This window comes from Eubalaena glacialis, chromosome 2, assembly GCF_028564815.1.
Source record: "Eubalaena glacialis isolate mEubGla1 chromosome 2, mEubGla1.1.hap2.+ XY, whole genome shotgun sequence".
NCBI classification, from domain to species: Eukaryota; Metazoa; Chordata; class Mammalia; order Artiodactyla; family Balaenidae; genus Eubalaena; species Eubalaena glacialis.
The window spans coordinates 102,233,119-102,247,374 of NC_083717.1; the positions used below are offsets into that span (position 1 = coordinate 102,233,119).

Sequence of the window (14,256 nt, forward strand, 5' to 3'; positions counted from 1 at the left end):
TAAGGGAGTTGCCGAATCTTATAGCCAGAGTTTATTTAGTCCAACAGATTTGTTTTATAAATGAATAAATCTGAAGCCTAAGGTCACATAGGTCACGATGGCAAAGTTAACAAGGAACCTGATAGGCCAGGTTTCCTCACTTGAGGATTAGGGCCCTGTAAATCACCGTGCTCTGAAGCCGTGTGCTAACAGACCTCTGGTTTTGTTCACAGCCATTTGCCGGCATTCCTGTGGGGATGGATTTTGTTCTAGGCCAAATATGTGCACTTGCCCATCTGGTCAGATAGCTCCTTCCTGTGGTTCCAGATCCAGTGAGTATAACATGTCATTATATATAATATTATTTTATGTGGTTATGCCCTATTTTCTCCTAAATTTGCTTTTGGCTTTTCTCTTGCCTGCAATACATTTTTTTTCACTAGAACATCTGCCTTCTCTGTTCTGCCCAAAATACTTGGAATGGCTTTCCTCAATCTGGGCTCTCATTTCCCTTCTTCACTTTTTATAGGGAAATTACCCATGGGAAATAGTTACTATGAATAACATAAAGATTATGGCTTCCTTCTCTGTAGGTATCACCTTATTCATTTTTGTGTCTCCAATGTAAACACCATAAAAGATGCTCACTGAAATGATTGTTTAATGAACATTTTTTGGCTCAAGAAAACTAAGCATTCTTCCTTGTGGTACTGAAATATGAATCTGATTAAACACTTTTTACAACTTGAGACCCCTGCTTTTGCAAGAAGAAAATGTAAGGAGTCATCATGGCAGTTTATTGGGGATGATTTATCATGAAGCACAAACATATTTTCCCTTTCAGAACTTTACCACTTTGTTCATTCTGTTCATTATTCAGAGACTTTGCTTGCTTGTTCTATTGGTTTTTGTTTTGAAATGCAGGGTGCTCAGCAGTGAATTAGGGGAAATGTGGGGCTTGGGAAGGAGGTGAGTCATTGGTTGTTAAAAAAGTTAAAGTTCATGTCTATATAAATAGCCCCTCAACACCTTGACCATCACCAAGGCAAAAACTTAGGTTCCTTTTCCATTCCCCATTTCTGATGGGAAAATATACTCCTCTTACAGTGTGTTCTGGTTTCGACAAGGTTTTAAGGAGAGTATTGTGGAATAAGCGCATTCGCTTTCATCGATTGCAAGTAGAGACTTCTGCGGGGTCAAGATTCATTACCTGTTAACAGTCCTCACATTTAACCGTGGCTCTCATGAACCAATTAACAGGATGGGGCAAGTAGTGCAGGGTAGCAGACCCTCTTGGTGCCCACTCACATACCTTGGCATTCACGAGTGACACAAGTGACTCTGCCTGGGAGCTCTGTAACATTTTTCTGGCCACGGAGCATGTAGGACAAGCTGGAAGGCTGAGGGGATTAATTAGAAGCACCTTTTAACCAATGACAAATGGAGAGTGTTGGTAAGTGCCCATGCTTCCTTGCCTCTCCTTTTGCATAACTGCGAAGTGTGTTATGCACTGTCTTCTGAAGTTCCCTAGTGGGATTGAGCCCTAGTTGCCCACAGTAGGAATAGGCTTGATAATGTACTTTATAGGCTTTCTTTCACTTTCCCAGTCTCTTACCAGTGTTTCCTGAAATTACTTCTAAAATAAACTACTCACATTTGAATTATTGTCTCAGAATTTGCTTCTGGTGGAAACCAAACAGAGATAGTCTAGCACTAAATACAGACAGTTGTAGGTTGGGATAGAAACTCCCCCTTGGGCTGGGACTCATTTACTTACAGCAATGAGTGTAGCATGTTCTTACTTGATCTCAGCTTGGTTTTAAATGTGTGTCCTCCAAGCAAGGGTAGGTTAGTTCTACATATCAGGAGCACTTGAGCTGGAGGAGTAGCAAGAGGTAGAGAGCTCAGCTGGCAGCACTTTGGGGAACATGTCGGATGTCTCCATCTCCATCAGGATGACCTCCAGGCTGCCTCTGAGGAGTGAGAGCCTCGGGGTGGGGAAGGAGTCTCCATATCAAGTTGGGAATAGAACCATCTCTCAGATTGGTTCTTGAACCCACCAACAACACTGCACTCCACTGGGGGAAGAAAATATTGCCAGATGGCAAAACTGGGTATCCAGCTGGAAAGGTCTTCAATGATAGTGTGAGCTGCTAATGATTTAATCAAGTAAAAATCATGAGATGTGGAGAAAGGATGTTAACAAGATCAGAGGGAAAAGCTGTGGTCCTAATAGACTTTAAGCTAGCAGTGAGGTGGGAGGATTATTGTGGTAAGGTCTTGTGGGCCAGGTTAGGGTAGAGGCTGAAGTTCAAGACATGTGGGTGGTGCTCTCTGAGATGGTTTGGGTTCATCTACGGTACTTGGACATTGGACAAAGCCCCCACGTAGCTGGTGGATGAGAGTGGTGTGAGAGGGAGGATATGGTTTCATCAGGGTTTTTGAGGCATTTGGAGCCTTTAAAATCGTTGGCTCGGACTCTACCTGGACTAATAATGTCCAGACAGCTTTCACAACTAAAGACGGCAGAATGTTTTAAATGAAGGGTAGCTGGGGATGATCAGAATTCATTTCTGATCTTTTTAAGTGATGGTCTAGGGAACAGCTCTGCCGTCCTATAGAACTTCCTGCCCGCGGTGTGGTAGACAAATTTGGATAGATCACTTTGCTAACTGCCCTGCTAACAGAAGAATAATCCAACTCAGTGAAATGTTTGCATTCACTACCTGTGGTTCTGCTAAGAGGGAGTCAATATCATTTTATCAGTATTTCCTATGAGAAACTTATTCTTGTTATGTGATGGAGTCAAGGAGGTCTAGGCAAGTTGTAGGACCTCTGAGGCCATAGCCTTCTCATTTGAAAATATAAAGAATGAAAGGAGGGTTTTTCTTTCAGGTTATTTTCAACTTGTGTCCTGTGACTTTTAAAATAGGGAATGATCTCTTAGTGGCCTGAATGAGAGATTGCATTTCCAGAAAGTCCAAATTGCCAGCCAGCAATTCCTCTGGACACCAGGAAGTCGTGGCTTCCCTTAACCTATTGGGAGTCTTGCTGCCAGTTATTGAGGCACCAGGGCAAAAAGAGGATTGGCTAGACAGGGTCAGAGCGGGTTTTCTAGACTTTAACTCCAGGTCTATTAGGACTGCTCTCAGTCTCTGAGGCCAGAGATGGATCCTGAGCAACCCTAATTCTCAGAAAGACCTGTCATGGGTGATCCATGAATTCACTCAAACTCTCCTTAAATATATAGAAATATAAAATAGATTATCTTCTTAAATAATATACAGTATGTTGTTATAAAAGATGCTCCCTAAATTTCACATCTTAGACTTTGGAGATCAATTTTATGCTCATCCTGTTTTATTCTTTATGTTTTTAAAAAGGATTTAAAAATTAAACATTATTTTGAGATAATTGTAGATTCACATTCAGTCATAAGAAGTGCTGTGTAGAGATCCTGGGTACCTTCTATCCAGTTGTCCCCATGTTAACATCTTGTGAAACTATAGTGCAATAGCACAGCCAGGATATTGACACGGATACAGTCAAGATACAGAACATTTCCATCACCACCAGATCCTCATGTCAGTCTTATATTCATTTCCTCCTACATTCTCCTTAATCCTGACCACCACTAATCTGTCGTCTATTGCTATAATTTTGTCATTTCAAGAATGTTATATAAATGGAATCACACAGTATGTAACCTTTTGGGACTGGCTTTTTTCACTCAGCGTAATTCTTTGGAAATTCATCCTATTGTTGTTGTTGTATATATCAGTAGTTTGTTCCCTTTTATTGCTGAGTAGTATTACACGCTATGGATGTAACACAGTTTGTTTAGCCACTCACCCATTGAAAGACATATGGGCTATATCTAGTTTTTTTGATTTTCAAACAAAGCTGCTATGAGCATTTATGTACAGGTCTTCGTGTGAACGTAAGTCTTTATTTCTCTGGGATAAGCGTCCGGAACTGCAATTGCTGGGTTGTATTGTAGTTGCATATTTAGCTTTTCTAGAAACTGCCAGCTGTTTTTGGAGTGGCTGTACCATTTTACATTCTCACCAGCAATACATGAATGACCCAGTTTCTCTGCATTTTTACCAGCTTTTGGGGTTGCCACTATTTTAAATTTTAGCTATTCTGATAGGTATATAGTAATTACATCATTGTAGTTTTAATTTGCATTTTTCTACTGGCTTATGATGTTTAAATCTTTTCCTGTGTTTACTTCTCACCTGTATATATCTTCTTTTTTCTGTTGTTTTGAATTTTTGAATTTTATTTTATTTATTTTTTTATACAGCAGGTTCTTATTAGTTATCTATTTTATACATATTAGTGTACACATGTAAATCCCAATCTCCCAATTCATCCCACCACCACCCCCCTTGCCACTTTCCCCCCTTGGTGTCCATTACATCTGTGTCTCTATTTCTGCCCTGCAAACCGGTTCATCTGTACCATTTTGTCACCTGTATATATCTTCTTAAGTGAAATGTCTCTTCACATCTTTTGCCTAATTGGATTCTTAACTATTTTACTGTCTATATAATTTAAATACTAGCTCTTTGTCAGATATGTGATTCGCAAACATTTTCTCCCACTCTGTAGCTTGCCTTTTCATCTTCTAACAGAGCAAAAGTTTTAAAATTTAAGTCCAATTTATCAATTTTTCCTTTAATGGAAAAAAATCATGCTTTTGGTTTCAAGTCCAGGAACTCTTTGCCTAGCCCTAGATCCTGAACATTTTCTCCATTTTTTTCTAAAAGTTATAGAGTTTTACATTTCACATTTACATCTGTGATCCATGTTGAGATACTTTTTGTATGAGGCATGAGGTTGAGGTCTAGGTGTAGTTGATACCTGTGGATGTCTAATTGCTCCAACACCATTTATTTCTGAAAAGGCTATCCTTCGTCCATTGAATTACTTCTGCATTTTTGTCAAAAATCAGTTGGGCATATTTGTGTAGATCTACTTCTGGGTTCTCTGTTCTATTCCATTGATCCCTTTGTCTGTCCCTTCTCCTATACCATACAGTCTTGATTACTGCAGCTATGTGGTAAGTTTTGAAAGTTGAGTAGACAAATTTCCTCCCACTTTATTCTTCTTTTTCAAAATTGTGATTCTAGTTCCTTTGCCTTTCCATATAAATTTTAGATTCATCTTGTCTGTATCTACAAAAAAAAAAATCTTTCTAGGATTTCGATAGGAATTGCTTTAAACCTGTGTGTCAGTTTGGGGAGTATTGGCATCTTTACAATTTGGAACCCCTTTTAGTTGGATAAAATTTTATCATTTTTAATTCACTTCAGTTTAGTTAGAATTGGGGGGCGCTGGTACTCCCAACATGAATCCAAGCTCTAAGGGTGTCAGAAGGCCAGGGGAACAATTGTAGAGCAGTGTGTTAGTGAGTTTGAGTGAGTGTGCTGCAACCACATGCTGAAAGTGTAAGAACACTCAAAGCATGGGAAGGTGGCACTGTAGCTAGTCTGGAAGAAGTGACCTTGGAAAGATTTTTCAGGGCGGTGTGGGATTGATATGAACAGGAAGTAGAGGAATGGGTGGAATCTGCTCTGATTTGTCCATAGAAACAGTTGAGCTCTTTGCTTTCTAGTTAGCCCTCTATGGAAGTGCCTTTATCACTGCTGTCATACAACTTGTCTTTCTCTGGACCATTTACAGCTCTGCTAGGTTTTTTGTTTTGTTTTGAGACACTTTAGTGAAGTTGCTCTTCTAAGGCACCATAGATTATTTATGCACTTAAGGAAAATGTCATTGCTGTTATCTCTCCCAGTGAAAATTATTTCTGTCCTGCAGTGACTCTGGTTGCCCCTATGGACTGTTGTCTCAGGTGTCAAGTCCAGAAGTTAGTCTAACTGTTTAATTTGCCTTGTACTTTTCCTAGTGCCTACATTAAAATCACATGTTGCCATACAGATACTTATTTGCAAATTGCTCCCAGTGTTCTTTCTGCCCCTTGTACCTGCCAAGATAATGGAAGTTTTTAGAATCAGTCCCAAGCTAATGCATCCCAAAGAAAATCATTACCTGAGAGGTATTTAGACCCAAGTCCCAGCCCTGCATCTCTCTTGTTCCAGTAGCGTGTTTACATCGCTCTCTTTTGGTTGGTTATTTTAAGAATTAACTTGTGCTGGGCTGTAATCTAAAGAAAGTTTCTTCTACTCTTTCTGATACCTGGCAAATGGAGGGCATTCAGTAAATATTTGTTGAATGATTGAAATGACTGACTGACATCTTCTGGAATGAACATAAAATTTGTTTGGAACTCTGTGTGGATACAGGTTAATGGCAACATTTTCTGTTAGTTCTAGGATGTTGAGCCTTACTTGAAACCCTTTGAGGCTGTCTGCCCATCTTGGAGGGGAAGTTCTCCTCAGGGCCAACTGCACGTGGCAGCATAGACCTGTACACTGACACTTAAACTCCCCTAGTATTTTCAGTTTCTGGTAAAATCTTAACACAGATTGAGTTTAGGAATCTATTCTAACTTGAGGTATTTAGAGCATCATATGGGTTCAAGTGAAGCCCTTATTTTTCAGTTGGCTTTTTCTAGCGACATAGAACATGGTCTCCTAATTGCCAGACATCTGGAGTTCTTTGTCACATCAGAGTAAATTTAGAATATGCATCAATGGCAGGACTCAATCAAAAATAAAACCAGTTTGTATATATATACTGTCTACACTGTGTCTGCTGTGTAGTGAAGCTACAGATCTAGTCCCTTTATTTCCCCACAGAAATCCTGAGTGATCACTCCCACCTTTAAGGAAATACTTTTTCCCCTGAAGATCTAAGACTCACAAAGAATGCGAATTTGGTAAACATGTTCGTGGCAAAGCAGGAGATTAAGATGCTGTTATCTGTTGATGAGCTTGCCCCTCTGGCCCAAGGAGACATGGTTCATTGGTTTATTTCGACCACTGGACTAACCATGCCTTATTGTTTCACACGTCTGACCAAGTGCTTTTATTTTTTAAAGGAGAAAGAATATTTTATGCTGGAAAAAGTTCACCTGAAAGACAGTGTAGGAAAAAGTATAAAAGCATATCAGGGAGGTTTTTATGATATTACATTTAAATGTAAGCTTACCATTCTTCCCAGAAAGAAGAATTCATTCTCTTTTTCAATTTGAACAAATAATGTAAAGTCACTATTTAAACTACCGTTAGCTTTTTTATCTCAAAGTAGCTAAATGGCTTTGTTGCTCATGTGGGAATGGAAATTAGCTCTTGGCATGAACCACTTTAATTGAAATCAGTTTGTGGGTTGAGTTCCTATGCTGCTTGACAGATGACATCATTTCCTGTGCTTTTCCCAACCCTCACTGTTTTGCTAAGATAGGATGAAGCTAAGTTTAACTTCAGATTTTAAAGCAACTATACACCTTTTCCTGACCTACTTAGAATATTATCCAAATTTTTCATGAAATCATTCCTTTTGTATATTTGTAAATAGTTTTTTAGTTAAAAAAGCATTTTGGCTGGACGTTTTAATAGAAATCGTAGGAGCCTAAAATAACTGTTTGAATCCGTTTTCTGGGTTGGTTGATTTCTATAACAATGCTCCAATATAGGAGTTATTTCTGCTTTTATATATGGGGAAACAAAGATAAAAATATTTTTAATAGCAATCTATTGAGTGCTGTATAAGTGCTTAGGCAACTACACAGTCTCAGTGTTTGAGCATAGCTTTTGGTGTCATTATCATGGAGCATGAATTAAGTAAACAGAAATTAATTTAGCAAAGTTTTATACAGCACCTGTATACAGGCAAGGGATGCTCTGAGCACTTATGGGGATATAATTAATAATCATGATTCTTCCCACTCCCCACTCTCATGATGCTTTTAGACAAATGTGCTGGGGATAGGAGAAATAACTTAAAAAAAAAAGTTTGATTATATAACATATATTTCCAGAGAGAATTATTAAGTACTCTGGAGTCAGAACAAAGAGGGCTAGTATCTAGTGGGGGAGGGAGGAGAGAACAGAAATCAGAAAAGATCAAAGGAAAGAGCAGACATTTGCAGTGGGTCTAGGAGATAGGTAGGATTTCAGTATTTGGTGAGAACTGTGTGTGTGTTATATGTTAGGGGTTGGGGCAAAGAGACAAAGTGACAGGTTAAAGAGGAGATTCCATGAAGAGACTAGCACAAAGTGCCAGGCATTTGGTACGGCACTCAGAAATATTTGTTGAGTGAGTGAGTGACTGATAAAGTACACTGGGGACTGAGTCATAGGATGTATTAGGAGTAGGCAAAGCAGCCCTGATAGGCTCATGGGAGGGCTTTGAATGCTGAGATGGAGGGGTTCTTAACAGAGCAGACGTAGGAAGTCTTTGACGGTGTTTCAGCAAGTATGCGACATGTTCTCGAAAAGGTGCCTCACTTTCAACTTGACTTAGCTCTTCCGTACTCTCTGAGGGCATAGTAAGTATTGGGTTCTGGCACCTTCCTTTTCCCTGTTGGCATGCTGAGATTTGTGTAGCACTTGATGAAAATGGCCCTTTCTCCTGAAGTCAGCAGCCTCTTTGGGATTCTGAACTGAGCATCCTAACAAGGGGTACTGAAGAAGGCGGCTGCTGGGAGGGGTCTCCTCTCTGCTCTTGGGAGAAGATTTGGACCCTGTGCTCCAAGAAGGCTGAGCATAGGAGCAAGCATGTGCAGCTGATTTCTGCTCTTACACAGAAGAAGGGCTTTTCGTCCCCTGATGTGAAATTGTTGAGCCTTTTTCTCTAGGGATTTACTCCCACAGCTTGGAGGACAGGGCAGAGTGAGCCAAATTTCCATGCCCAATCCTGGCCTCCTTGTGTAGGGATGTGTCAACAATGATTAATTCGATCAAGCCTTTAGTCTTCTCCAAGTAAGGTAGTTGACTGTTTCTAGAGGACTAAGGAGCAGCCTGGGATTTTGAGAGTGCCTAAATTACTGAAGCAGAGGCAGCCAGAGCCCTGGAGGAGCCAGAGCCCACACCGCGCTGTCATTCTCTCTCCCAGGCGTCTTTCACTCCAGCTCCTTCTAGCGCCTCATCGTCTCAGTCTAAGTCAGCCCGCCTGCCCGTGGTCTTCCTGCTCTGGGTGCTGAAGCTCTCACACTTCTGTAGGTGACAGTGTGATAAAGAGTGGGTTTCAAACACTGTGGGTCTTAGTTGGTTTAAGGTTACAGTTTAAACCAGCAGCTCTTTCTGAGCCGAATCCAGCTGTCTCCGTTATCAAGCAGTCTTGTTATTAAATGCCGTTGTAGGTACTGTTTCCCTTCTTTTTGCTGCCTCCAAAATTTCTTTTAACAACATTTCTTGGAATTTGTCACCCTGAATGTTTTCCTGCCCACCTACCTGGGACCCTGCATCTTTTAACAAGAAAATTATTGCCGTCGTAATCTTGTCTCATCTGGTCCCTCAAGGCACTCTTTTCTTGTTGGTGTAAATTACAGAAATGACATTGAGTGGTAAGTTCTGCTAAATTAGAGAAGTCGTTGAGCATTATTAAAGTAAGTATCGAAGAAGCAATTACATTGCATTGTAAATGATTTTATGCGCACAAAATGACATGTTTAGCATTGTCAATTAGGTTATTTCTGCATAAATATATGAATCTTGATAAACCATTTTATTTTCTCTTCAAATCACTGCAGATCAACTCGTGTGAACTGTTGCTATCTATGTGCTTAAATTGCAAAAATAAATCAGTCTTTTTTTTTTTTCCTTTTCAAGTCCAACACTGTAACATTCGCTGCATGAATGGAGGTAGCTGCAGTGATGATCACTGTCTGTGCCAGAAAGGATACATAGGGACTCACTGTGGACAACGTAAGTAAACCATAGTTATAAGTATTCTAGATGTTAATCTATAGAGACAAAGAGAATACAGAGATAAGTGCTGGTGGATTTTCTTTGATTTCCTGGGACATGGCATTTTTAGAGATGTCCAGGGACTCTTACAGATGAACAGATCACTTACCCAACACACATAGTACCAAATTTCTGACTGGAACCTTGGAAATGGGTTGTTTGATTCATTTTTCTTTCATTTACCTCCACTACCCTGCTTACCTCATCTCTGATTTACACCCAAGGTGCAGAATTCTTGTTCACTCCAGATGTATGCCTTCCGTTTGATTGCTCAACATCTCCACCATCTCTTGGATTTTCAATAAGCATCTCCAATAAAGTATTTCAAAACTCAACTTCACCTTTCTCCCCAAACATGTTCTTTTTTCTCGACTATTGATGTCTGTATCTCTCTAGTTTCCCAATCTAGATTCTGCTCTTATAATATTTATCACACTGCTGGCCAGTGTGTTGGTTCATTCATGAACACTTTATTGGGTGTCTACTCTGTATCAGCCCCTGTGCTTTGCAGAGATGAACATTCCTCTAAAAGAGCTCACTTTTTATTACACTAAGAAGAATATATATACCCTGCAGAAAATTTAGAAAAGTTTAAAAATATAAAAAATAAAATTTTCTACAATCCCACCATTCCAGATATTACCTTTTAGTCTTTTAATGCATATTTGGTATGTGAGATCCATTGTATGCATAATTTTTCATATAACTTTTTTACTTAATATTTTATTAGAAGTATATTTCATTTTTTTGAACATTTAAAAATACATTTTAATAGTTGCGTAATACTCCATTATATGTAGGTTTTACTGTTTATTTAGTGAATTGTTAATGATGAGCATTTATTCATGTTGTTTCCAGTTTTTGCCATTGTACATGTATTTGCTATGATGAATAATGCTATTATAAGTAAATCAAAGTTTATGTAATACCCTCCTGACTGTCTACACACTGCAATATAGTAAGAATGACGATCGAGTCTTTGGCAGCCCAGAGCAGTAGCATGGAGGGAGGAGAGGTAGGACAGCCTCCCCAGTGTGGGAGACCCTTGAGCTGAGTCTTAAGGGGTGGGTAGGAGTTCCCTTGTCAGATGATGGGAGGTGGGCCTTTTAGGCAGCCGGCACAGCATAAGCCAAAGCAGCAGAACATGACATAGCATGGGAGGTCAGGCTTTGGCGTTGCTAGGACTTAAGTGCTGAGGGAAGTGATGGGAAGGAAGCTAAGGTCAGAATGGAAGTCATGGGCCATTGGAGTGCCTTTATGCATACCATTTTCTCACCCAAAGTAGAGCCAGGGAAGGGGAGTGAGAAGACAATAACCAACAACATTCATCTGTTGAGTTATTTACTCTGTTTACTGTATGCTAGGCACATGTTCAAGCTCTTTACACGTATTTACTCATAACTCATAACAACAGCCCTTTGAGGTAGAGGCCTTTTTTACCTTCTACGAAATGAAAAACCTGGGGCAGTAACTTGTCTAAGGCTGTACAGGGAATAATCAGCAGAGTTGGGATTTGAACCCAAGCAGTCTAACTTCACAGCCCATGCATTTAATGCTATGAAATACTGACCTATACACTTCACTTACAGTGGTTTACAATGAGAAAGACCACTGGTGGCCAGTGTAGAGTGGGAAGAAACAGAAGCAGGAAGAATAGTACTAAGGCTATGGCTAGAGAGATGGTGGGATGGGGATGGATTCAAAGGCATTTTCAGAAGGGGAATCAGAAGGAGCTGCTGTGCATCTTCTGTTTCCTTTGATGCTCCCAGAGGGAGTAGAGCCCAAAGCCCAGTGCACGACAGGCACTCAGGTAACACCCGTAGAATTAGAAAACCTTTCCTAGACTTCAGTTTCCTAATCTGTAAAATGGGAGGGTTGGCTTAGGCAATCTCAAAATTTCTTTTCTGCTTAAACCTCTTCATTCTCTCCTAACTGTAAATTAAGAAGCAAATTAGAACAATGAATATACGTAAACTTCTCTAATTTTGTGATGATCAATGGACTACTGCTATAATTTTTGGCTATAAGGGGTTGTCTCAGTTCAAGTGCACTGATCCCAGTGGATGCTGAGACAGAATTAGATGCACAAGAGATTTATTGGGGAAAAAGCCTATGAGAATCAAAGGGAAAGAAAGCAGGAGTCAGGAGAGAGGACCTTCAGACCATGATGCAGGTCACACCCCTGAGCAAGGAGAGAGGGAAGGAAAGACTATCACGATTGTATAGAAGGAGGTTCAGACTATAGTGCAACTTCACGAAAGCCTTGGTCAGGCTGATAGGGAGCCCAGAATAAAGATTGCCCATCAGAATAGTTTCATGATGGGCAGAAATGTGCAGTCTCTGCCATGCTTAGTCACTGGGTGGTAGCAGCCAGGAGAGTGTGCCCTTGGCATGAACATAGTAGCGGATCTGAAGGTGTAGCGACTTCAGGCTGTCGGCCAACTAAGCTCCTCTAGGTAGGTTTTCTTGGAGGGAGATCTGAATGGCTCAACTCCATGACTGCCACAGGGGTACAGGAAAAATGTGTGGGAAATATATGAACGAGGAATTAATTTAAATGGAGGTGTTAGGGAAGCCTCATGGAGGAGTGAGGTTTGAGCTGGGCTTTGAAGAGTGGGAGGGACTGGCAAATTTGGCAGGGGCAGCCTACCACCTGTGGATTAAGATGCCTAGAAAGAGGCCATGCATAAGTGAGTTGCAGGAAGTTGTACGGAGAAGAGTTGTTCAGGGCATGAGCTTTCAGATCTTATTTTAATGCCTTTCTTGACAAGTAAAATGTCCCTCCCTCAAGGATCTCTGGACTTATCTTACCAATATTTTCCAGAGATTCTCTTATAACATTCAATTGGGTCTTTATTATGGTGCATAAATTACTGAATGTCAGTATTCATGTTTTGTCGTTGGCAATTAATCGTGTGGATTTAACATGCTGCATTTCTGTAAGGATGACAGTAGAGAGGCCAATGTTTTCCCTCATGAGAACCCTCTGGAAATTAAACATAAATCATAAGAAAAGAGTCAGCTTGCTAAAATGCAGTTCTCATCAGGGGTATCTCTTATAAACCACCATTTTAGGTGCAGAACTGAAAGCATTGCTCACATGCTTCCCAGGATGAAACTGTCAGCATTAACACAGGTGCATACTCACCTATTCCAGGTAGTTTTACCTGAGTTGACTGAGGAACATCCGGGGAACTGGAACTGTACAGTAACTGTTTAAAACAAATACCAGGGTGATTATTTAGTGTTTTTATTGTTGTCCTTTCAGGGGACAGTAAGTGTTACTTTATTAGCATCTACTATCAGATGAAGCCCGTCAGCCTCTCAGCTCCTGTCTCCTTATTTTACAGCTGTCTGTGAAAGTGGCTGTCTCAACGGAGGCAGGTGCGTGGCCCCAAATCGATGTGCATGCACTTACGGCTTCACTGGACCCCAGTGTGAAAGAGGTAATTTTTTTTAATGTGTCGGTGTCGAGATGTTCTAGTGGCTAAAGCTATGATTGATGTCAACATGCATTGGGTTCTTGCGGCTGCTTCGTGAATTTTGCTGAGCTTTGAGGGGGTTTCTGAATTGTTACTGGGAAGTTTCCTAGGATGACAAGACAATGGCCCTAAGTCTATGCATGTTATTCAGTAATTCTTGCCAGTGGCCTGCAGGACTCAATAGTGCACCTATGCATAAGTACCAGTTGGCATCAGGATAAAAAGAGGAAAATTTTCCATAGAGTAAGGATTGAGCTCATTATTATCCTAGTAAATTAGGGAGGTGGCTCCAAATAAAACATCTGTATGGCAAGGGGAGAAATCCAGAATGGAACAAAAATTGCACCTAAAGGTCTATTAGGACCTATTGGCTGTAGTGGCATACAAGCTCGGCATTCAAAGTTCACTAGAAATACTGACTGCTGAGAAACTGTGCTTTCACACCTGTAGTTTATTCAGTACTCACTGCAGCCCACTGACATGTGTATAATCATCATCACTTTTCCGTCTGAGAAGATCAAGGCTCGGGGAGGTCAAGGGAGCTGCCTAAGGTCACACACATAATAAGCAGCTTTAATTTGAATGTGGGTTTTCAGTTTTCAAGTCTGATGTATACTGCTGCTCTTAATTAAAAGAGATCTCTACCTGATTTGCCTATGCATACGAATAGGATATTGAGATGTATGTAAATGTGCAGTCTTCTTAAATACCCTCCGCCCTGACCTTTGCTTTGTTGATCATCTTGTCTTTACGTTCATAGCCATGTTTTCATTGTTCCTAGTTTTATAGTGAAGATTTTATCGTGAAGATTTAGGAGGTTCCTTTCATACAAAACTGCAAAAATACTCATGAAAAAATACCCATTGAAAAATATTCATGAACTTTTTAAACTGCAGTCATCACCTTTATCCAAAGTT

The 14,256-nt window shown here is 40.3% G+C and overlaps 1 protein-coding gene across 1 annotated transcript in view; it reads left to right on the forward strand.

Moving 5' to 3' along the window:
- Positions 1–14,256, forward strand: part of FBN1 (fibrillin 1) — a 250,589-nt gene that overhangs the window by 38,016 nt on the left and 198,317 nt on the right. Inside the window, exons 4-6 of the mRNA XM_061180331.1 lie at positions 213–311; positions 9,720–9,815; positions 13,208–13,303. Coding sequence (XP_061036314.1) covers positions 213–311; positions 9,720–9,815; positions 13,208–13,303 — 291 coding nt within the window. The remainder of the gene's footprint in view (positions 1–212; positions 312–9,719; positions 9,816–13,207; positions 13,304–14,256) is intronic.